This window comes from Filicampus tigris, chromosome 6, assembly GCF_054856515.1.
Source record: "Filicampus tigris isolate MCC_2025a chromosome 6, RoL_Ftig_1.0, whole genome shotgun sequence".
Classification (NCBI taxonomy): Eukaryota; Metazoa; Chordata; class Actinopteri; order Syngnathiformes; family Syngnathidae; genus Filicampus; species Filicampus tigris.
Window position 1 is genome coordinate 12,544,421 of NC_141222.1, and position 24,445 is coordinate 12,568,865.

The following is a 24,445-nucleotide window of genomic DNA, read 5'->3' on the forward strand; positions in this document are numbered from 1 at the left end:
TCCTTTATCTCCACAGTTCTGTCGATTGTTTGCTTCCTGCTATTTGTGGGCGTGTCACGCTGGGTTCCACATGGCGCAAGGTCGATCTCTGATTGGATAGAGGCGAGCTCAGCCCTCGAAGTCTGTCAAAGACATGTGCCAATCAAAGGCCTCTTCAGCAGCTATGTCACGTGTTGCTGGGCCTGGCTTTGCGTGTTAGCCACGCCCATTGCTCGTGGTGTCTCATGGGACTTGTAGGATTTATTGTGAGCAGAGAGGATACAGACCTGTATTGTCAAGTCACTGTATTACTAATATTCATATCAGTGTTTAGTTTGTATCTTATTAGGAATACATTAATGGCTATACTATGTGTGTATGTGTGTTTATGTGTGTATATAGTACACAGAGAGACAGATGTAGCTATATAGATATATATATTAGAGGTGTTCCATATTTGAAAAACGTGATAAGCAGTATAGGTGTCTAATATTGCGATATCGATATTATTGCAATATATATGTACCTAAAGAAATTACATTTTTATTATCTACTAAAAGAAATATTTTTTTATGCACAACCATCAGCAGGCTCAATATATTCTTAGGAGACCAGCCTTGTTTCTTTAGTTTCCAGTTCATTTTAAATGCCTAGTACAACTAAAGGTACACTTGTTTGGGCCATTATATCACTAATAACAAAAACTGGTCAGAAGAGTTGCATTTAAGAGCTGATCGATACATTTTCTAAAGGTTTTCTTGATAATAATAAATTTACCTGACAAGTTCTTACATCAATAGCTTCGACATGTATTGCCAAAAACTGCTTTTTAGACCATGTGAAGACAGACTAACATCTAAGAAATAGTCATTATAGCACTATTGCACATATGACAGTTGAATGGCCATACTAGAAAAAGACACAATTTCCCAGAATGCCTCTCACTGATCGCGGACCCTCCTCTTTTATGTCCCCGCCTCCCAGCTGTACAGCTATGGAAAGCAAACAGGAGAGGAGAGGAAGCGAGAAACAGCAGGCACTTGCTGGCTCGTGTCACCCTCGGGGATTTTTTGTATAGTTTGTATTTAATTTTGTAGCAATTTACCAGCGTATTTTATGAGTACGTTTTACTATTTTCATACGCTGGTTTTGACATTTTCTATCAACCTGGCAAAGGATTGGCAGTAACTTGCTAGCTTGTCAACACTGGAAACACGATTTCTCCTCCTCTCAAAAGACCCCGAATAAGATAGCTAAACGACGTTTATTATTATTTTTCAAATATATATATTTAATTTGTTGCACTGACAACTGAAGCACTGTCTTCCGTGTTCTTTTTTAATCGTTGTATTACTGTTGTCAATGTTAAACGCTGTAAGACAAAATAGCTAGCGATAAGGTGAACAACAGAGGCTTAGGAAAGAATGACGGCTGTTCAGCTAATGAATATCCAGCGACTATTGGAAGCAGCCGAATATCTCGAAAGGAGAGAAAGAGGTAATAGCACAATGTGACGTTGTCAACAGGAACCCATTAAAGTGTTGCTAGTAAAGGTCCCCGTGCACGGGTGGCTTTACCTGCAGCGTGTTTACATTCATCTAAGGGATGATAGTACAGTACTTTATGTTGAAATTTACTCATGACTAAATGCTTACCAAATATTTCCTTCTTCCAACAGAGTGTGAACACGGATATGCTTCGACGTTTCCTTCAAATCATGACACAAACTACCAGAGGCAAAGGAAATTCCGAAATAAGAAATTCAGCAGTAACCACAATAGGTAAGAGAACCCCTATGTTAGTGACAGTCCGTGGTGAAACATTTATTTTGTGCTTAATTAGCATGACTCGAACGATGTTTGTCACCGGACTGGACGTCCACCCTCATCGCTGTGTGCGCTTTGGGGCAGGAGTGCTCTGTGATGGCTTTTCATCATTTGATTGTCAAAGAAACTGCAGTGGCCGAGGCTTGGGATCGTGGTAAAAATAAAAAACGAAAAACCTCCTTGTTGCTTTGCAAACCAGAGTCACCTGGAATTGTTTTGATAGTTCACATGGTGGTTTTTGCCTGAAGCAGGGCACTCAATTGAAGTTGTTGTTGGTGGAGAGTATTGACCTAAGGCGGAAACTATAAAACGTGACTAGTGTTTACACCGACCCAAACATAAATATCTTGAACCCTTTTAATAACTACTTAACTACGACAATTAGTTAGTCACACCTACCTAAACTGATGACAACAAATACAAGATACTCACAAAACAACTATAATGCCCAACGATGATGATAATGAATCATTTTTATTGCTGTGTCAACAGCAAGCAGCATAGTGAACAAGTGATTAGCACGACTGTCTCACAGTAGGTGAGGGGCTCAAATTTCAACTCTGGCCTTCCTGTGCGGAGTTTGTATGTTCTCCCCATTGTTGTGAAGTTTTTTTTCTGAGTATTCACTTGTATTCTTCCCACATTCAATAAACATGCAATGTTGGGTTAATTGAACACTAAATTGCCAATAGGTATAAGTGTGAATGGTTGTTTGTCAATATGTAGCCTGCAATCGCCAACTAATGAAGGGTGTACCTCAGCTCTTGCTAAACTCAGCTGAGATTGGCTCTGGCTCACTCATGATCCTAATGAGTTATTAAAAAGAGAATGTATCAACAACTATTCAACAATAAATAGCACTGAATTATACTGAGCAGTGTGTCTTTGTAATTTACCCTTATGGTGTTACTAAATTAGGTCATCCAACTAGTTGTTGTATTGCATCTCATTAGATTGTGCAAGTCTAATCAAGTGTCTGGTGCATGCGCACACTTAGGTAAAATGCAGAAAAGATACAGCCACTGCCATAATTTTTTTGTCTTAAGTCACACCATAGATGCAGTTGCGAAATGCTCACCATATGTATAAGGATTCATTTTCATGCATGACATATATGTCACTGAATTTGCTGGTGATGAATGAAACTTGCATTTAGTAGAGGAAGGAAATCTCCCAAATAAACAGCCATTGGCTTCGAGTTCTTTTAGGTGCAGGGCTGCTTACGTGAGTCTGTCATTTGATCGTCATACATCAAACGAAAGGCCCACTCTCATGCTCTGAACGCTTTAATATTAATGTGAGAGCAAACAACAAACAGGAACTCCGCATTACTCATTATCAGCACAGAATGCTGCCTACTGCATGGCAACAGTCAGGATCATAATTGATTTGAGGTTCTCATAACGCTGAGAATTCTTTTAAGAATGCTAATGATGTTGTGCAATCTAGTTGAATATATACTAAAATTAAAGTCACCAATATGGGGAATAGCACTGCAAATATATTTTCATATGTGTAATTCCCCACATTATTTTTTTCATTAGAGTGATCGTGTAAAATGGCATTATGGGAGTGCCAGCCAGCGTGTTCGCATCCTCGATTTTCATTTACATTACAAAATACATGTATATATTTTGCGTTGACTTGCAATGTCTCATGCCCTTTTTTACTTTTACTTTGCTTGTAATTTCCTTCAGGGGGAAATGTATCAGTCATTGTGTTTGGCCTCAGTTTCGCTCACCATCACACAAACGCATTCACTACTAGGCCAGTAAAGTAATACCGTTTTCATTTTCATGTCATTAAAGGGGAAGTCAACCCAAAGATTTTTTTTCAAGCATATGTTCTATGCGGGTCCACTAGTTGAAACAAAGCATTCTGATTAAGATTGCGTTTGTGGAATATGAGTTAAACAGCAAAATCTGGCCATCTCAGGGGTCAGCCATTTTGTCACTTCTGTCGACTGTAAATGATTTCACAGTTGCTCAGGGCTCAGATAACAACCAATCATGGCTCAGATTCAGAAAACAGGTGAGCTATGATTGGTCGTTACCTGAGCCCTGAGCAATTGTGATGTCATTTCAGTCGACAGAAGTGACAAAATGGACACTCCTTGAGATGGCTAAAAACGGGTGGATTTTGCTGCTTAACTCATATTCCACAAACACAATATTAATCCGAACGCCTTGTTTCAACTAGTGGGCCTGCATTGAACACATATTCTTGAAAAAAATCTTTGGGTTGACTTCGTCCTTAATTTTGCAGGGCACAAATTTATATATAAATAAAATATAGGGCTGTCACTATTGAATATTTTTAATTACTGTATCCATTAGTCCATGGATTCATCAAATAATCGGATACATTTTTTTTTTTGCATTAAAATGTGTTACAAAACATTTTTTTTTCTTTATTACTGTTTGTCAACCAATTAGTGTGGTATATTTTTGAAGAAATACAACAACAACAACAACACAAAAGTAAGCAATACCACATGAGAAGGATTGATGTTGTACTCACCAACCTTTTTTGAAACTGACTCACTTACTGGTTCAGTCATTGTTTTCTGAAGTAAAAGCAAAAGTTTCCAAATGTCCTTTTTTGATCAAACACACTGCTTTCATGAAGAAGTAAAGAAATGAGAGATTAATTACTGTTGAAAGACTGAAATCAGGATTTGGACAATTTTAATTTTAACAATTGCACTGAATACGCAATTAGTAAAATTTGTGTCGATCAATTTGATAATCGATACGTACATAATATATGTACACAAACATCCATACATACACATTTGGATCTCTTTGGTGTCGGCCCTTTTAGTTAGTTGTGATGTCACAATATCAAATTATTCAAACTACCGTTTAACATCTGCTGCCATGTTTAAAATATGATGCAGCTGCATGTCATCTACTCCTCCTAAATGACAAAAATGATTATGTTGACCAGAGCACCATACAAAGCCCATTTATCTAAAGTGAGAATTTTCTAAATGGAAGATAAAGGTAAACCATCATAAAACAGAAATGGATTTACACAAACAGCAAGTTTTGGGCCCTGACTCACTGCCTTCCATGAAACATGTTAAGGCTTAAAGTGATGGGTTTATCTAACTGTCCTCACTTGCCTACCGTTTATAGCAGGGGTGCTTTATCTCATTGACCCACTCGGTCTCTGTGTCTACATGCACGTGCACGTACAGCCGTACACACACGCAGCCATACACACATTTATGGGCGGGCACAAATAATGGCCTCCCACTAACCGAAGTAAGCATACTGCAGTTGTGTATGGCCCGGAGCCAGTTCATTATCTGCTTTGCAGGATTGTTGAGCTGCAGACATGTTGCTATCTGATTCAGGATGAAGGGAAAGTCTTTGTGATGATAAAGGGTATTGGACAGCGAGCTGACTTAGATTGATCCCCATGAATGTGTGGCTATATAAAGGATGTAAAGAGTGCCAGCCTCATGCTTCAACTCTGAATAATGGTGTGTCTGTCAGAGTAATGAACAGTGTAGGTGACATCAGTGTTACTCCATTTATTTTTTTTTCCCCCACGTTTTCATTTGTATTTAAAGGGGAAGTCAACCCAAACATATTTTTTTCAAGAATAAGTTTGATGCAAGCCCACTAGTTGAAACAAGCCATTCTGATAAATATTGCGTTTGTGGAATAAGAGTTAATTCACCCGTATTTAGCCATCTCTGGGGGCGGCCATTTTGTCACTTCTGTCGACTGAAAATTACATCACAACTGCTCAGGTAACAACCAATCACGGCTGACCTATTTTCTGAAACTGCGGCAGACATGATTGGTCGTTACCTGAGCCCTGAGCAGTTGTGATGACATTTTCAGTTGACAGAAGTGACAAAATGGCTGCCCCCTGAGATGGCTAAAAAAGGGTGGATTTTGCTTCTTAACGCCACAATTCCACAAACGCAATATTATGTGGGCCCGCTGGGAACATATTCTTGGAAAAAAAAATGTGTTTGGGTTGATTTCCTCTTTAACACTGATCCCAAGTCAAACCTTCCATCTTGTGCTTGATTTGCTGAGTGTTTAACAAAATGGACTTTATTGCACATGAAATTGAAACAATGGTGTGAATGTTGGTGTTCAAAGCAACCCTGACACATTACAAGCCCAATTACAGATGACTGTGAAGCTTCTGGCACAGAAATAGTGCTTCTGCATTGCAGCTGCATAGATTGAACCACTGCCATTTTGAAGTAACAACACTATGTCCACAGGGTTTCTTTTTATTTTCTTTCAACTCAACCCAAATTAGGAATGTTATCCCTCCGTGGTACTCAAATCTAAAGAAACAAAACATACAGTGGGCTCACGCAGTTTGAGGATCATGCCTGTAAACAGCAAATATCTGCTAATACATGACAGTCCCCTAAAAGTTTTTATAAATGCCTAGATTAACAGTTTAAACCATAAATGTACCACAAACTCTGATTCCGACTAGGATTGGCCATTGTTTGAATTTGGGTGGTTCCGGTTCTGATCCCGGTTCTCTCGAGTGTAAACACTAGGCTTCTCTACTAAATTAAGATGAACATCGGGCCATTTTGTAACATATTCCTCCCACACTGTAATCCCATAAGGATCAGAAAGTTGCTTTACACCTGGCAATGTTAGTTTTATAAAGTAATTTTCGTGATCCTTTACAGTTTGCCGGCTTGTGTGTATATTTTAACGTATCCCACCGTCCTTCCTGAACCAGTGTTGCACATGCATCCTGGTTACATCATCGTTGTTTACAAACCGGAAATGCGTCTGTAGGTTGAAATCTAATCTATAACTACTTACAATTGTGTTTAAGTGTCTTGGTGGTTTGTCAAAGAAAACAGATTCGGCATGACAGAAACTGCATGCAAGCTGCTCATTTCCTCTTTCTCTCCGAAGTGAGCCATGGAGAGGCTAATTGTTGTGATGTTTTCAAATTGTCTGATGATGTACGTACGGTATGTTACCACTGAGGCTCTTGTATGTGTCTGGCCTTATGTTATTGCAGCCAGTCACATGGCCATTGGTGGCCTTGTCATCAAAAATCATATCCACTGCCACAGCTGATTGCACAGCCACTCTTGCATACCTAAGTGAATGAAGTAATGTAGTCTAATGCAGACATATGGTGTTTTAATTTGTCAATTATTAATCTGGAAGAGATCATTTCTTCTAAGGCAGTCACACTGAACAATTGCACTTTACTATTTCTAAATTCAGGTTACAATGATAATCAATGTCTATTGGACACATATTGCAGCTTGTTTACATGCCTCAGGGGCAAGTTGCACATGTCACCCTCCCTCAGAACTAACACTCCTTGAGCTGAGGTGGAGTGCAGTTCTGAGTGAATGGACACCCAGCCATTTAGGCATGGGGAGGGTGTTTTGCCTCCTTCCAGTATGTTGCCCCACAAAGGCAGTGCTAGGGACCATCTCATTCACATTACATTATTCACGATGCACTGAACCCTGCTTGTTTCCTGCACAGGGCATGCACATGTTCCTCACACGCTCTCCAGCAGCCCATGCATGTATACACACACCCATGCCCAAAACACACTCATGTGCAGTGTCATCTTATGTGAACGCAATTCACTGTTACATGTGCAGCACTACTGATTAGTGTTGTGTATTATTGAGGAGATGATAGTGCCTGTCACATTGATATTTGATGGTGCAAAGGATTCTGTGAGCTCTGCTTGAACTTGGAGAGTCTCTTCTTAATGATGTCTGTCTTCTCCAGCAATTGGCATGCAACTCAATGGGTATTATAGTTCATAGCCTCCTGACGGGCAATTCAAGCTATCATACGGAGACAACCTTTTCCAACCATAATCAAACCTAAAGACAATTCAGCATTCCTTTTTAACCTGACTTACTATAGGACAGAGCTGCCGGTCCGTCCTCCGTCCGCGACCTGGGTACCCTTCTGTTCTCGTCCCTCCGTCCTTATTCATAAAAATTATCGTCCTCCGACCCCGTCCGTCCTCATTCTTTTAAAGCGCTTCTGTTCTTGTATTCCGTCGGTCCGCCCCACCCAAAAAATACCTCCGTGCACTCATAAACATTATTTAAAGATCATTATCTGGCTAATTTCCTGTGCACATCTACTTACCGGTTAGAAGTATCGTGAGTGGATTGAATTGTTTAGAACTATTTAACCAAGATAGCATTTATCTGCAACACAAGACCGTCGCGATGTGAAAATGATTATGATGATGATGATGCCGACTGGACCAAGCCAGGGGACATCAAGTGAATATTTAAGATTGAGTAATAACGCAATACTAGTGCATTAATGCATTAATGCAATAATGCAAAACGTTTGCGTTTTAACGCAAGACGTGTTCAGTTTTTCTAAAATAATTATTGCTAAATAACGCAAGGTTATTTGAATAGGAAACAAAGACTTCCACTTTCGGGTTGTTTAAATGTATACGCTGGTAGAAAGAACCCAACACAACAGTCCGTACTTGACCCGGTTAGTGACAAATAGAGGGATGGACGAAAACCCACTTCCATCCTTGCCTAGTCTGTCCTTTTTAACCCATTTAGGCCTAAAGCGCCTGGCTCAACAGCTCCCCAAAACCTGAGGTCGCCTTTGGAAGTACCCTTGAAAACCTGAAGTTTTCCCAGAAATTCAACACTTACAAAATAATTAATATCTCAGCCCCTGTAGCAGACAGAAACATAATTCCAAAAGAATTAGAGAGCTTAGCCATGTGGCTTTCACACAGGCAGAGTTTATTACATTTACTAGTAAATAATAATATATTATTATGTTTCAAGCGAAGATTTAAAAATAATGTGTCAGTGCAAGAGAAACACAATTTTAATTCAAAAAAATCGAGTGGTAATTACTATTCTCTATTCCGTTACAAATACGTCAATATCGTCATTGTATACAAACCATATCATATCCCGTTCGACTGGTTCCACTGGTTCAAAGTCCACAAGCGCGTTGTCTATATATCACTGCCGTTACTTATTTCGGAGCTCCCGGCGATCGACGGCGTCTGCCATTAGCCTACGGCTCGAAAAAAATCCACGACATCCTCCGTCACGTGTATATTCTGATGCATTAAATTGGCTAAGAGATGGAGAGTTGGATTAAAAAAAGACACAGATGTATCCGCTCTTCCAGCTTTAAAGGTAGAAAGACGCAGCAGCGCTCTCGGCTCTAGTGGTAGAAATGCGGTTATGCGCTCTTGTCCTTAATGGGTTAAAAGACTCATTCTCCGTCTGTCCGTCCACACAATAGGCATCCGTCCGCGACAGACAGACGGACCATTCCGTCCCTGGGACGGAATGCCCAGCTTTGCTGTCGGAGGCACTTAGAGGGATCACATAAACGGAAGTATAATAGAGCATTCTGTATGAAGTGACAGTGCTGGGGAAAAATGTCAGCCAACTCAGTTGTGTCGACCAATTTTTGTGTTGCCACACCAATGGCTGAATGGGAGGACGCTGCCGGCCAGGGACACCTCCCGCTCAGCCTTGGGTGCGGGGAACCAGGGCACCTTGCCCCTACTGTCGGGCACCGGCACTCAGAAGTCCATCTATCCCCACAGAATCAAATCAAGTTTGTGGCTTTACCATTGCTAAAATATACACTATATGTATTGTGTTTTAGAACAATTCCCATACCATATTTGTAATTTTAAAGGGGTGAAACACCAAATGTTTGTGGGAAAAATGTAGTGAGTATTACGTGCATCATTGGGTACATTCAAATTATTAATTTGATCACAATTATTCTGTTTATTCTCAGTCAGGTCCTCTTCCAAATGTTATTTCTTGCAATGTTTCGGTCCAAACTGGGTTCAAATTCATTGCGTGGCATGCGGTGGGTCAAAGTGTTCTTGAAAAGCGACTGTATAAGGAACAAGGATCAATAAACACTCATACAATTATTATCTTAATTCCTTATATTGCCATTTAACTTTCCTATGCGGTTAGTATTTTGTCACAATTGATCATTTTTTTCTATTTTATTGTAAAAAAAAAAATATATATATTTTATTTTCACTCCATCCTCTATGGCTATTTTTTTCTGAATTCACAATGTTATTTGTCAAAGTTTAAGAATTGAAAAAAAATCAATGTTAAATTGAAAAATTGCGATTTCATTATGAAATAAATTAACATATATTACCACAATCACACACACACAGGTACCAAAAATTGGGATCGTTGAGCATAGCATAGCACTAGTTCTCAGCATAATCATCAGCCACCATGATTAATAATTCAGTGAAGCACATTTCACTAATAAGTCACAATGCCTTGGTTTCTTTAATGCAGTACATCTAGTCAAACAAAGGCCTTTGAAAATACTGCACTCTATCTGCCAAATATACTGTCTGTGTGTAGGAAGTGTATTGGGTTCCTTATTAATAATGTGTGTCTAAACGTCTATTTGTTTTTTCTACCCTTGCAGGTCCACACACAACGAACTGGAGAAGAATAGGTGAGTGGACCCTCTTCTCCCATCATTTCATCTTCAAGTCATAACACACTTCTCACTTGCCTAGACACTTTGTGTATGCCTTTTTTTTTTTAATGTAAGACTTTGCTCCTCATCACGTCCTCATAATCAAAACTAACCCCATGTTTCTTTCTTGTTTATACTCAAGGACATTTACAAAGCACAACATCTTTTTGCCTGAGGTCTTTGACTTATCACACATGCAACCACGAAAAAGGGTGCATACAGTGCAAAGCTGTAAAGGTTCAATGATTTCTGAGATATTTTGTCAGTTGCTACATTCAGCTTTACTATATATATACATATACACGGTACACTCGGGTGTATTAATACGTTTCGGTATGGCATGTTCGGTCCACTTGCGTTTGGTTCAGTGCACTTATTAGCACGAGCTTACGCACGGACGCTGACTGTTGCATGCGGGAGACGAGAGTGGCGGCACGAAAGAGAGAGCCAGAAAAGAGCCAGAGCTCGAAGGTCCCCGCGTACACTGCGGTCTCCTGTTTGGGAACATTCTGGCTTTCCTGTTCCCCATCGCCGTTGGGGAAAGGTGCGTGGATAAGTCTGAAAGTTGTGTGCCGACATTGCTACATGAAATCGGCGGCTATGTTGCGGCTAGCACGTCTAACATGTACGGCATCATCCGACATGTCCGACATCGGACATTAGGCGGGGGACACCCCGAATTGGTTGACAGCCAATCACAGGGCACACAGAGACAAACAAACAACCACGCTCACAATCATAACTAGGTGCAATTTAGAGTGTCCAATCAACTTACCACGCATGTTTTTGGAATTTGGGAGGAAACCGGAGAACCGGGATTGAACCCACAACCTCTGAACTGTGAGGCGGGCGTGCTAACCATTCGACCACCGTGCCGTCCTAGTTTTAATATAGTTAGCAATAATTGTAACTGTTATTGTATGTATTTTTTTCATCACAAAGTGTATATATGTACTGTAATGACCACTTGGCTTTAACTTGAATACTTAGATGTGTCATAGGCTGTTGCTGCTGAGTGTTTAAAGATTTCAGTGTTTTAATAATTTACAAAATTAAGAGATCTTTATTGTTAGTGTATTTTTTATTCTGGTGTAATTTCTTAGAATATTACCCGAATGGTTCGCTTTTATTTATTTTTTCGAAAAAAAGTACAGTTTACTTGTCATCTTTTCAAAATAAACATATTTATTTATGGCTGGCGACCAGTTCGGGGTGTAGTCTGCCTTCGCCCATTGACGGCTGGGATAGGCTCCAGCAACTCCCCGCGACCCTGTATAGGATAAGCGGTTTGGAAAATGACATGACGTGACATATTTTTATATATATATATATATATATATATATATATATATATATATACATTTTATTTTATTTTATTTTTTTTGCTGCTTTTGTGTTTTTGGAGTATGGCAAACTGTTGTCTTGAAGGCCATTTTCTGATTTGAGTTTACTAACCATTTGGGTGCTTGCTGGTGGTGTTTACTACATGATCACAGACTGCAAGAGTCAATCTATAAAGAGCTTTCTGTGACGCCTTAAATAACAGCGGCTGGACTTGCACGATTTATAGTATATAGGAGAGAAGAGCGTGCCTTCCATTTGATTATCTTTGTGGATGCGGGTACATTGAAAGGATGCGGGAGTGTTGTATCCATTCAGTGTAATCACATATCACCTCGGCCTGTTGTCCTCACCATCTTCCCTGGCAGATTCCAGTAAAACGATGGGAACATTGGATTCAGTGCGTTAAATATAGACGGGTTGATGTGTCACCATGGAGCTTTCATGTGATGCCGCACATGGCAACGCAGTTGGCTGGCTCATAGCTCTGGCAGACTGTAGCTCCCATGCCAGTTTGAATTTTTTTGTAGTATTTCACTTACACAAGCGTGTTCCGTTGTTTGTTCACACAAAACAGTGTGAGTTCTGTTTTTGTGAGTCCCTCCACATTTTTGTTTTCATTCTTTGATGTGTCCTGATTGTCCCTTGCTGGTCCTTTGTGAGTCCAGGCAATCCTGTAACATACCACTGCGCCAAAAGCCAGACACACTGAAATGGATCTTGCGTCTTGAAATGCATCTTATTTGTCAAGTAGTTCAGTCGGCAACTTTTTTTTCCCCTCAGTTTAAGAAAAAATGTATTTCTGTTACCAATGAAAGTGAGTAAAATTGATGTGGTAATCCGTCATTTTTGAAAGCGCACCTGTCAGAATAATTTATAATCCCCCGTCTTTGCCAGCAGTTAATCCAATTCCCTTTCAGGACATGCCCCACTGTAAGATGTATGTATCAGCCTAAGTTGTTCACCCGAGTGTTTCAGGCTTATACCATGATTCTCCTAAGGCAGACTTAGAAGTTGTGAAAAAAGTCCCAATCAAGCAGAACCACGATGGAACTGAAATTTATAATACTGTAGTGAATTTGCTGGTGCCGCGATGCTTTGTCTTGCGTTGAGACCAGAGGTCCACAACACTGGGAAAAAAAAAACTGTGTGTGTGTGTGTGGGGTGGGGCGGGTCCTGCGGTCGGCGCAGAACATTCCAGGTGAGATAGCATCATAGCATGTTGCATTTTCACCCCTTTTATCGAAGGGATGTCTAGTCCTAATTCGGTTAATTGTTTGTCTTGAAAAGAACAATTACTTTAAAGAGACAACATCGTTTTTAGTACCTATGCTCTGGAGGTAATGTTTTCACTTCTGTTTGTTAGTTAGCAGGAAGATGTTTAAGTACAAAAGTAGTAGTGTGCAACTGCTTAAGCGTTAAATGTCTTAATTCGTCAGCATCAATCCATGAATGCTTAATGACAAAAGTAAGATGCATGGCGGAAGGTGGTGTCAAATACTATTTGGAGCAGATCCAGATTGCTCAGCCTTGTCAAAGGTCTTCACGCTACTGAGTGCCATTCCAATGTCAGTATTTTCCAGTTTGATCGCAACAATTTACAGCCAATCAATACAAGACTAGTTGCTGCAGTAAATAATGAAACGCTGCTTATCATTTTAACACCACCACCGTGCCTTCATTTTCATATCTTCTGAAGTCAGGCAACAAGTCTTAGAGCCTGATTGAGACATATTATTCTTGTTTTTTTTATGAACCTTGTTATAGTATGTTTTGTTTTTATAATATAACCTCAAGCCGTTTACACGCATAAAGACAACCGGGCTGTTTTTGTCCCAATTTTGCCCCTTCCCGGCCAAGAACGTCAAACGCACCACAATCTTATGCTTTACATAAAACATAAAATCATAAAATCTTATGTTTTATAAGATTGTACTATAAGATTATCCTTATGTGTGAGTTGTGTTAAAAGGGGATTTGTCCTGAATATAGGGTCCAAAACCAAACGGGGAGCGACAGTCTTAAACAATGAACGTGTTCGATATTTTCGAGCAAAAATCTTTGTGTGTGTGGGGGAAGCCGAGCTCTCCTGAGTGAGTTGACTCCACAAACTGTGAGATGGTGGAATGTAGCCAGGCAAAGAAGCTCTCTGACAAACAAGGAGGTGCTGGTACATAAAACAAAAGTAATATGCTACCCAATGTTCATCTATCCATTTTGCGTTTGTCCTCCCTCACTTGGATCGCGGGAGTGGTAGAGGCAATCTTAGCCGTCCGTCTTTAGGTGGTAGGTACGGACTGCCCAAGGCATGGAAGAAAAAAAAATCTTTGCCTTCCCTCGCATTGATTGCGATATAACCCACTTTTTTTGCAAGGAAACACTTTTTTAATGCCTACATATCCTTGCTGGAGCCTTTATAATAGTGGGAACTGAACTGAGCTATGTTGTGAGAGGCCTCAGGGTTGGATGAGCCGTTAAGCATGAAAAAGCCTGGGCTACATTTTCTGTGGCTGTGCTAAAGCTTGCTGTTCTATGCTCAGTGAGTGCCGCCTATTCTCAGGCCTTGCTGCAAGCCCCGGGACTGGTACCATTTGTCCTGACCAACGTGACGACTTGTAAGCTTTTCTTGGCTCAGAAAAGCCGCTTAAGCGGCCTGATCTTTGGTCTGGTGAGCCCAGCTAGAGCATGTACACGTGTTGGGGCACGTTCGTCATCCCCCTAACAAACGCACACGCACTCACAGAGGTCACCCGTTCTATACTTTAATAGCCTCGCTTGATGCTGGATTAACAAACGATCGAGTCAGAGGACAAGGAACTGACTGACAAGCTGATGGGATGAGCAGGGAAATAGTCAAACACACCTGACTAAGGGTTACTTAAAGCAGCACACAGGTCTAATCTATGCTCCCTTGTGTGCCAGTGAGCACAGTGAGCTATGGCTCTGACTGGAGTCCTGATGAAATAACGCTTGAGGGATGGTGAAATTCCTGATGATTTGTGATTTGATTTTAATTCTTCGTTATCTAATTTCCTCTGAGCAAAGGAAAACTTCCAAAGAAAACCGTGTAGCATGTGGTAGTTCCCCGGTCTAATGTGTAAGAACAGTAGATTATCCGAAAAGCTTTTTGAAAACAAGTTTTCGTCGATTCACTATCAGTTGGCCAGTCACATTACCACAAAGGAGGCTCTCTTTATCACCAGAAGTGTTAAAATCAATAGGCCTGAAAAGACACAGAGAAGTCAAATCTGGGCTCTTTCACTAGTAGGGGTGTAATGATGTTTTTTTGACCGATACAATACTGATTGATATAAGGCCTAACAAGTCGACATAAAGCGATACCACTTTTTTTAACGATAAATAGAACTATCGCTACACCCCTATTCAGTAGTCTTCCAATTGTATAGTAAAAGTAAAACTAATGGTAGATAAATACAGTTTGTCGGACATTTGGAAATGTTAGTACCCTTTTATTTGAGTAAATTCTTTTGTTTGTTTTTGTTTTTTGTCGCCATAACTTATATGACAGAATGACAGCTGAGGACAAGGTGAATTTAATATTGGGTATAAAACCTTGTCTCTCTGTCTTCCCTGACCTTTTTATCTTGGCTTCTTGTTGTTGTGCCCTTATGCCACCTACAGTATGTGCATTCCGGCCCGGCAGCATTTAATACAGGTAGAAGAGTATAATCAAATGGAAAAAGGCTATCTATAAATGACATGCAGTCAGCAAGCGGAAACCCAGAATTTCGAGGGAAATTGTGTTTTCAGATGATTCAACCCAGTAGAGTGACTTTATGCCCAGCTGTACAGCAATACAATACTTAATTTCTGCCACATTGTGGGTTGTCCAACGTGCCATGAAAAACATTTTGTCTCGGTTATTAAAAAATGAACAAAGTTGCTGTTACATACTGTCGCAGGGAGTATTTAAATTTTTTTTAAATCCCCCTTCCTCGAGCAGATTGTCATCATGTTTTCTGCCGAACTAACTAAATCTTACCTTGAGGAGATGTTTGGGAGTTTGGGGGACAGACAGTGAAACAAGGCAAAAAGGAATAGGATGCTCGCAGAAGAAACAAGACTCAATTAGACTAAATCTGACTACAGCTTCTATTTTTAGCTTTACAGCTGGGGCAACAGGGAGAAAACACCACCGCCTTCTGACCAATCACACATGTTCGCTGTGCACCAATGAGAGCCTTGCGATGAATGAGCAGTGAAAAAGGTCGTCACTCCTTATTCCTATTAAACTGCCTCCGGATTCATCCACAGACAGTTGCAATTAATACGTTGTTGGAAAAAATAGACTACTACCAATAAAATTACTTATATGCCAAACCGTTAAAGCAGGGAATCACCTCTTAGCCTAAATGGGCAAAATATTGAGACCCACTGGTGAATAGTTTCCACTAACATGACTGGAGTGAGGCACCTTTGTGGAAGGTGGGCTTGCCTCTGGAAGTGAAGGGTAGTAGTGTGACAGTGTACCGTGAATAAATTGTCCAGCACAAAAAACAGGTTTAAATCTGTGTTGAGGGTACTGCTTTGAGAATACATAACAAATCATGGTCTGACAAATGATAGTTAGCTGGGACCTGAAGGACTTCAGACCCGAGACCTCTGATGACTCTGAAAATGAGTTTAAGTCCACCGGTGAGGAACACATCTCTTAATTTTTCAACCCAAAATATGAATGTTCTCCTCAGAGTTTTGTGACACGGTTATAAGAGAATCAAAAGACATTTTCGCATGACTCAGTGCGACCATCCCAGACAACTGGGACAGTGGAAAAAAACAACTGCCTTAACACACGGTTGTATTTGCACTTTAGTTCTTACATTTAGATTACATACATACCCCCACCCACTGGTGAACATGTTAAAATACATCCACATGTGTTATACTACCAACCCCCAGAGCCAACATCTGGCCAAATCTGTTTTTTTTTGTTTTTTTTTCTCATCAGACTCATTTTAGAAGCCCATCCATATTAGTGCTCTAATCCAAAACTCCTGGCCAATACCCCTCAGGTCACACTGAGCTAAAGGGGGAAGTTTGCGTTCATCTATGATGTTTGGAGGGTTGCATCAAGTCATACTGGAAGACAAAAGGACATGCTATATTATATATATTGCTTATTCAAATCGGATGTTGCATGATTAGACACACAAATAGGAGCTACAGGGATTAGGGGATGAGTGAATTTCTAATCACATGATCTGTATGTGTGATTTTGAAGGAGATTTGGACGTTATATGTAATTGTTTTCATAATATTCTTGTTTGTTGTAGTTTTGAAGCTTAGACCTCTCCAGCTCTTTGTCTCTGGTCTTGCCATGTTTTTTATTTTTTTCCCCCTTGTTCATTTCTCATTGGAGCAGATTAAAAGGCAGTGTGCACGTGTGAACTAATCCATGAGTTAGTGATGGGTTTCAGCCCCGGAGTCTCTTGGCCCTGTCATGCAGCTAGCACATTCCCCCGCCGCCCCCCTGCTCTCCTCCTTCACCAGTGAACTTTGCACGAGCACTTGTGTGTGTGTGTGTAAGCACGTGTTTTTGCCTGTGAGCGTTGCTTGAGGAGGGTCAATTGCTGCTCTGTTGTTTTATTCTGACATGTTTTCTCCCATAGTCCTACTTTTGCCCATTAGTCCTTGGTCCCTCCGCTGCACTGTTGCTATGCGTCATGTTGCATACCCTTTGTGGCTCGAGGTGGCCCCAGCACTTAGCGTGACAACAACATTCGTCTGCTTAGTGATCAACTGGAGTTTGACTGTATTTACTCTTTGTGGTCATAGCACTGGCTAGGCAGGGCGGAAAGTTCTTTTAACATTTTATTGTCCCCAGTTTGTATTGTTGTGCTGAATATACAGTATATGCATTTTGCCAAGTTTTTTTGCGCTCACCCAAAATATTGTTCCAAACAATAAATCTCCATTTGCGGTTTGAGGTCACAAATGCATGCTCACAGCTATCCAAGTTCTATTCCCACCCGCACACTCACAAATGCTAAAATGAATTTCTCTCCTCGACACTTCCTTCATGTTTGCTGGCATGTAAGCACGAGAGGTGGGTGCGTCAGTAAATTTCGGCGGTCCGTCATTCATCATTCCCAGAATCCGGCCTGTTATGGCCTGTTATTCGCCACCGCTAGTTTTTCTCCTTTGCCCATTCTGCCGTGATAGGATGAAGTGAACTTGTGGCGGCATCGCTTCGGTGACAGCCATTCGGCGTCAAGAACATACTTACTACATCACATGCTGGCGCAACACAAGCAGATAAACAGACAAATAAAGTTAAAAAAAAAACAAAAACAGACACACAGATCATGGTGATTGGTGAAATTAAAACAATATGGGACAATGTCAATGCGATCTGTTGGACCAAAAGGTGCATATACAACACAGCCAGCTTTCTTTACCGGCCGGGGCGACCTAAAAAAGACTGCTCGGCTTGGAGACTGGGAACCGAGATGTAGCAGCCAACACAACCACAGGCCATCAGCGTGACTAGCGATGTTCAAACTTTGTTTTTTTTCTGTTGGAGGATGAGGAGCCCTTCCTCCACTCCGCTCAAAGCAACTCCGGTGTAGTCACCCTCGCGAACAAACACACGGGAGACGTGGTACGTGTTCCCGTCTATTGTCTGTCCGCCAGCAAAACGGGAGTCTGTCAGTGAAGGACTGACGGACTGCCCACCACTGGGGTTTAGGACGTTTCGTGTGACAGCCGAAAAACCACCATCGTCCATCAGTGTTTCAAAGTTTCTGTCAGCATCAGTGACAGACTAACGGACCTTCCGTCGGTACTGACTTATAAAAGTTTCCTTTTACTGAACTATAGTCCGTACAAGTCTACCCATCCAAATGGCTGCACATGGTCATCTCTTTTTTTTCTTTTTTTTTTTTTGGCATGCACCATTACTAAACCGAGAATTAGTCCTGACTGGTTCCCGTTTTGTGCTCTTGGCTAGTTTCTGGGCAGATTACACACACATGGCACCCCTCTCCTCCCCCATGCTCTACATCTCTCGCCCGTTCTATCTCGCTCCAACTCTTCCTGTATCTCTCCCATCTGTCCGCATTTCATAAAAGGAGAAGAGGAATGTATCGGTCAGACCAACGAGACAAGCCTGCAGTTGCTGTAGGGAAATTATTCCTCTAATGTGGCATGTGTACGGAAACGTGATGGACTAACCTTTGTTTGTAGAAAACAAAAGAGAACTTTCACAAGTACACAGAGCTGTCTTTGCCTCAGGCTCGAGTAGAGACGGGAGATGTTACTAGCGACGTGATGAGTGCCCACCATCTTTGTGGAATTTTTTGAAAAGCATGAAATGAGCACTTCAAACGTCTCTAAAATCCTCCATAACAAATAAGGTCAGAAAAAGAAGTAATTGATTACTAAAGGACATGACCTATTCTACTGCTTTTGTCGCAAGCGATACGGTTTGAAATGCCACGGTCATTTTGACGCGTTGACTAGAGGACCCTTGAGAATTTAGGCGTGTACAAGCTTATTAGTTTTTGTATTTAACTGAAACGTGTCAGCCAATCAGAGAAGGGGTTCCCCGAGGAGCAGACGAAAGCAAAAGCTTCAGGAGATATGCGGGAAATAATCAAGTAATACTGTTTTACTCTACTTCGAAGGTGGGTTTTTTTGTTTTGGTTTGTTTTTTATTTGCCAGATTTTCTATAGGCAACAAACAAAAACATTCCCCCAAAAGGCAATCCACCCCAAACACATACCACACACACACACACACACACACACACACACACGCACACACCCACATGAAAACTCCATTACTTTGAAGCCCCAAACTTTTGTTGGGTTGTACTCAGTTTAACACATTTTAATTGTGTGCAAACAATTTTGGGGTGACTTTCTCTTTAATCACATCTGGCCATTTGTGGTAGAGTATACAGGCGTTTTTTTGTTTTTTTTAATGCCCCAGGCAGCACTGGCATTTCAGTTATGCTTCTCTTCCTATTTGATGAGCTACGAATGTGGTCTTGTTAAAGGAAAATAACTACCCAGACGTGATAGTTTGCCTAAAAAGGCTTTCTGCCAAATCCAGAAGTTTTCTACATATAGTTGTTACCCATCTGTAAGAGCCATTTAGTGGACTTTACATTTATGGTTCACATAATAAAGCTGTGGGTTCAGGCACATATGGAAGGCCCCAGTTTAGCGTCCAGGCTGGTAGCCCTTAATGACTGTTCCAGCAGTTGTGAGTAGTAGGTTCCCCATTAACATGAACAGCCTATTCATTCAGGTGCTGCAGGTTGTATTGGAGAACATGTGACTATGTGCGCTCATGTGAGCGAGAAAGGGAGAGAAGGACGGCCCGCTCCATGAAACACAGGCGCAGAAAGACCTACTGTACGTGGGGGGATGTGAAACAGCAATGTCCTAGCAGCGGAACACTTAGTAGAAAAATGATCAGCTACCTATCCTGTTGCTGAGTCAGCTCAGGGAACATTTTTATTATTTTCATTTATAATACCAATTCCATTTCTAATCAAGACCATTACTCCAGGTCATCATTGGGTTGCAGAGGTCCATTATGTTGAGGAGCCGCATGAAGTTAACTTGGTAGAGCACCGGTCAAGTGGTGTCTTGATTATACTGTACAGCACATACAGTGAAGCGCCCTCGGCAGAGTGTGGAAGCTCTGTGGGACCAACGGAAGTCAGTCAGAGTGACAGCAAAGCATTATGGGGGATGGATGTATGAGCTGCCGCGTGAGCGGAGCCCTTCTCCTCTCCATATATATTGCATGTTACCATCTGCACTGTGGATTCATGTGCCGCGTTTACATGTTTTTTCTTGACGTATGTTATAGGAAGAAATGGTCTTATATGGGATTTGCCTTTGATAGCCGGTCTGGATTGTTTCAATAGCCTTACATTTTATCCTTGTTATTTTTTAACTGGAATGGAATGCACTTAGCACAGAAAGTAATACAAACTATGTGCACATCGACTGTGTTTGATTTAATTGAATTCCTCCGTAACATGAGAGAATTCCTCGTAGACTTAATATTGTGCCCAGTGGACATGGATTAGACTGCTTTAAATGAGGCTTTGCATTAGAAAATACTCTAAATGTGTTCCTCTAATCTTTTTCATCACTGTGCATTAGGTTTTTGGGCTGCTTCAAATGAGCCTTGACTATAAAGTTGTAAGAGCATCGAGGCAAAGTTGATCTCCCTTGCAAAGATTTCTTTTTTGTTTCTTTTCCAGGAAGATCACCCTTTGTCATGATTATGATTCCAGTTGTAAATCAATTTAGGAGATTTACCTCTGAGAGGGACAGCGCTGATGTGTAATTAGTGTAATAACTGGGTGAAGGGTCAGATTTTCTTTCCCTTTAGATCAAATAGAATTGGGTCAAAGTGTGTGTGTGTGTGTGTTAAATGGGCTTGAGAGCGTGGCGGATTTGCCATGGAGATGATGTGTATTGACTCTTATCTGAGCTGGAAATGTGACCCTGCCTTTAAGAGCACGGCAAGTAATAATGTCAGACATCTCGGGCCTGAGAAGTTATCTATTATTTATGTATTCACAAGTTTGGAATCTAGGGCAGTCTTTTTTTTTTCCCCCTCTGTCACCAGTGCTGTAGCTTCAAGTATAGCTTTAAGACTGCTTTGAATAATCAGAAACACGGTTTGGTTTATCAGCGCAGTTTTTAAAGGGGACAATTACAATTTTCTTCATGTTTGGCCTCAGGCTTGTTTTAATGCAACTAATTTATTCAAAGCATGTAAACATTTGCTGAAATAGCCTTGCGAGTAATGCAGTAAAATTTGCTTTCACAGTAAATTCAAGCTATCAAAAATACAACACTGAGCGACAATCAATAGAAACATTTTGGTTAGGAAAGCAAGGAGAACCAATATTAAATGAAATTAGGGTTTGGAAACCATATCGGTGGTGATTTTATGTTTTACCAAGACCGCAATGACAACTCTTAGTTATCTTAAAGTTGCAGGTTTGATTTTCTTTTGCTGCCATTGTGATGTGCATCTGTTAATGTGCTGGACAGTTGCTCATCATATGTAGGCCTATGTGTGTTTAGGGATTATAGCAGCGCACGGGAGGAGGCGAGTTGTGAGCACTCCTTTGAACTGACTAAAAGAGATATACAGTACATGTGATGTGCGTTGGTTCTGTAAAAGTAGGTGGGCAGCTCTCATATACCAGATGGGGAGAGAATCAAAGTGCTTCTGTAAAAATAAAACCCACACTAGAGTCTGTTTTCTCACATTTCAAAGCTCGAGCGAAGCAGCTACTGAGCACATTAGTGCTGAATTTTTTTGGAAAAAAAAAAGATTGCATTCACACGGTGCTGCAAATGGAAATGAGTTAAGTCATGCGATAGAAAAAGCACTGTGCTCATGCGATCGGCGGGGAGGGGAGATGAGGCAGGAGAGGTGGGGTGCAGTGACCCATGGTCGCCTGGCTCCTCACCCACATGTCAAAGCCAAAAAGGCAGAGCCGCCCTCCTGCGTACCCATCTGGGGACCATCAGGATCACAAGTCAGAAGAACACACTTACACACACAAACATGAAGAGATTGGTGTAAACACGCGCCATGTGAGAATACATTTTAGGTACAACTGCTATACTGTGATGCATTACAAGAATGATATCAAAACACAGATCTAAATGTTCTAAATTGATCTACACTGTCAGAAAGTAGTCACAATATTGTAGCTGTGGTTTGCAGCGGTGTAGAACATCACACTGCATTGTACTCAGAGATGGTAACATTTTGGTTACCTATTTTTCTACATGATACAGGTATCATCATAAAAATAAATTCAAATAAACATACAGTATTGTTAAATGAATAGCTTTCTGACAGTGTCAGATCTAAGTTCATTTGTGCACTGTGAAGATTCATGTAAGCATACCTTTTATTCAGTGTGGTTACAATTTGTTTCCAGCTGTCACCTGCAAATGCCCACATGGAAAAATGCACGGAATCACAATTAAGGTGGAGGATTTATTGCAAGTTGATTCACTTCAGTTGCTAAATCTTTGCCAGTTTATCTGACAAAATATCTAATGATGAAACCATTCAGTTGCTACTTTGTTATGCAAGTACAGAATCCAATGCCAACTGTCCATTTAAAATCGGTTTCTTTGAAATAGCTAGTTGCATCATGTATCGATCCACATGCACAATCCACGGGTCAGTGAGTCAGTATAAGAAATCAGCTATTTAGTAGTACAACCAATGGTTAAAAAAGAAAGAACAAATACATGCATTATATTTGAACGTGAGTCTCGCCCACCGTGTTGTCTTGGCCACAAGAAGGACAGACTGTTGTGGTAGTCAAACCTGTGGATAACCTTCTGGTTACCACAGGAACCCTGATGGACGCCTGCTTTGCCTTGTGTTGTTTTTGTTTGTGAGACTACTGGAAGTATCTTACATTGCACTCCATAATTACTGGCACCCCTGGTCAAGATTTCTTCTTTAGCCAGACAAAAAAAAAAAAAAAAAAGAGTAAAATCCAACCTTTAGTTCAATTGCATTTATTTATGGTGAGCACCACAAATTGAAATCTAGAGTGCATATTTACTGAAATTAATTTGGTTTTTGAGTTGGAGTAGATTGCTTCCTAACAGATACAAGGTTTATGTGAATTTGCTTATACACGCTGTTGAAGGCCCACTTCTGCATTTGAGATTACCACTCATCTAACCAGACTACCCTATAACGAGCTCCACCGATCTTGTGATGTTACAGCCATCCATTTTCTATTGCACTTAACCTCATTAGGGCGGCAACTGAGCCCGAGCCTATCCCAGCAGACCTAGGGTGAGGGCCTGGGTAGACCCTGGAGTGGTCACCAGCCAATCAACTGTTCACACTCACATTCAAACCTATGAACAATTTAGATTGAAGCCAAGCTACAAGGAGAAACCCCATGCAAGCATGGGGAGAAGATGTAAACTCCATTCAGGAAGCTGCATTGCAGAGGAACGAAGGGACTCTGTCAGTACTGTGTAACTATTTATGGTAGCAAGACGCCACTCATATTGTTATTAGGAAATGGCTTAAACTCTCTTAAACTTTGTGAGTCTACATGATAAGATATCAGTTGCGAGGCTTAGGAACCCTTTGAGAGGGCCTCCCGATTAGCCACAAGCTCATGGCCTTTAACCTCTTAGTGACACATTTAAAGATAATGCTGGCAGGACAAACTTGCATGATAAACCTGCATCCGCTTTCAGCTATCTTTAGTCACTTGCTTGTTCCCGGACCACAAATGAAATGATGACTTTCTTTTTTTTTTTTCCAAAATACTTGGCTTGCCAGTCTCATCGGTATCACAGTGAACAGAGTACAGACTGTCTGTCCTCCTCCTGCTCACACTGGATCAGCTGAAAAGTTCTTCTTCAATTATCAGAGTGTTCCTAACAAGAGTCTGGCTTGTGTCCAGACATCAGGACAAAAGCCATGTAGACGTTTTGCAATCTTGTCTATCGCTGAGAGACACATCAAGGGTGTTTGAAGGCAACATGCTGCCAATGAGCCACTTGTGTTTCTAAAACAGGAGATCACATGGTACACATGATAGTGTCAAAAAGAACAGAATCAGAACTCTGAGTGCTTTGACAATACACACTGTATCAACAATTGGACATGGACATGTGCAGGCCTACCAAATAAAAGCCAGCAAAGACGGAATGGAATTTTTCTCAGGACCAGCATCTCAGTCTTTATTCATTATGGCCTTGTAGAAGATTAAGACAATTAAAACAAGATAT

At 40.9% G+C, this 24,445-nt stretch overlaps 1 protein-coding gene across 2 annotated transcripts in view; it reads left to right on the top strand.

Moving 5' to 3' along the window:
* The window catches only part of mxi1 (max interactor 1, dimerization protein), a 37,486-nt gene that overhangs the window by 3,135 nt on the left and 9,906 nt on the right, over positions 1-24,445 (top strand). Inside the window, exons 1-3 of one of the 2 annotated variants that reach the window (XM_086034141.1) lie at positions 624-1,476; positions 1,658-1,760; positions 10,265-10,294. In XM_086034141.1, coding sequence (XP_085890267.1) covers positions 1,404-1,476; positions 1,658-1,760; positions 10,265-10,294 — 206 coding nt within the window. In that variant the 5' untranslated portion in view covers positions 624-1,403. Of the gene's footprint in view, positions 1-623; positions 1,477-1,657; positions 1,761-10,264; positions 10,295-24,445 lie in introns of those variants that run through there. The other variant, XM_086034140.1, reaches the window with a different exon arrangement.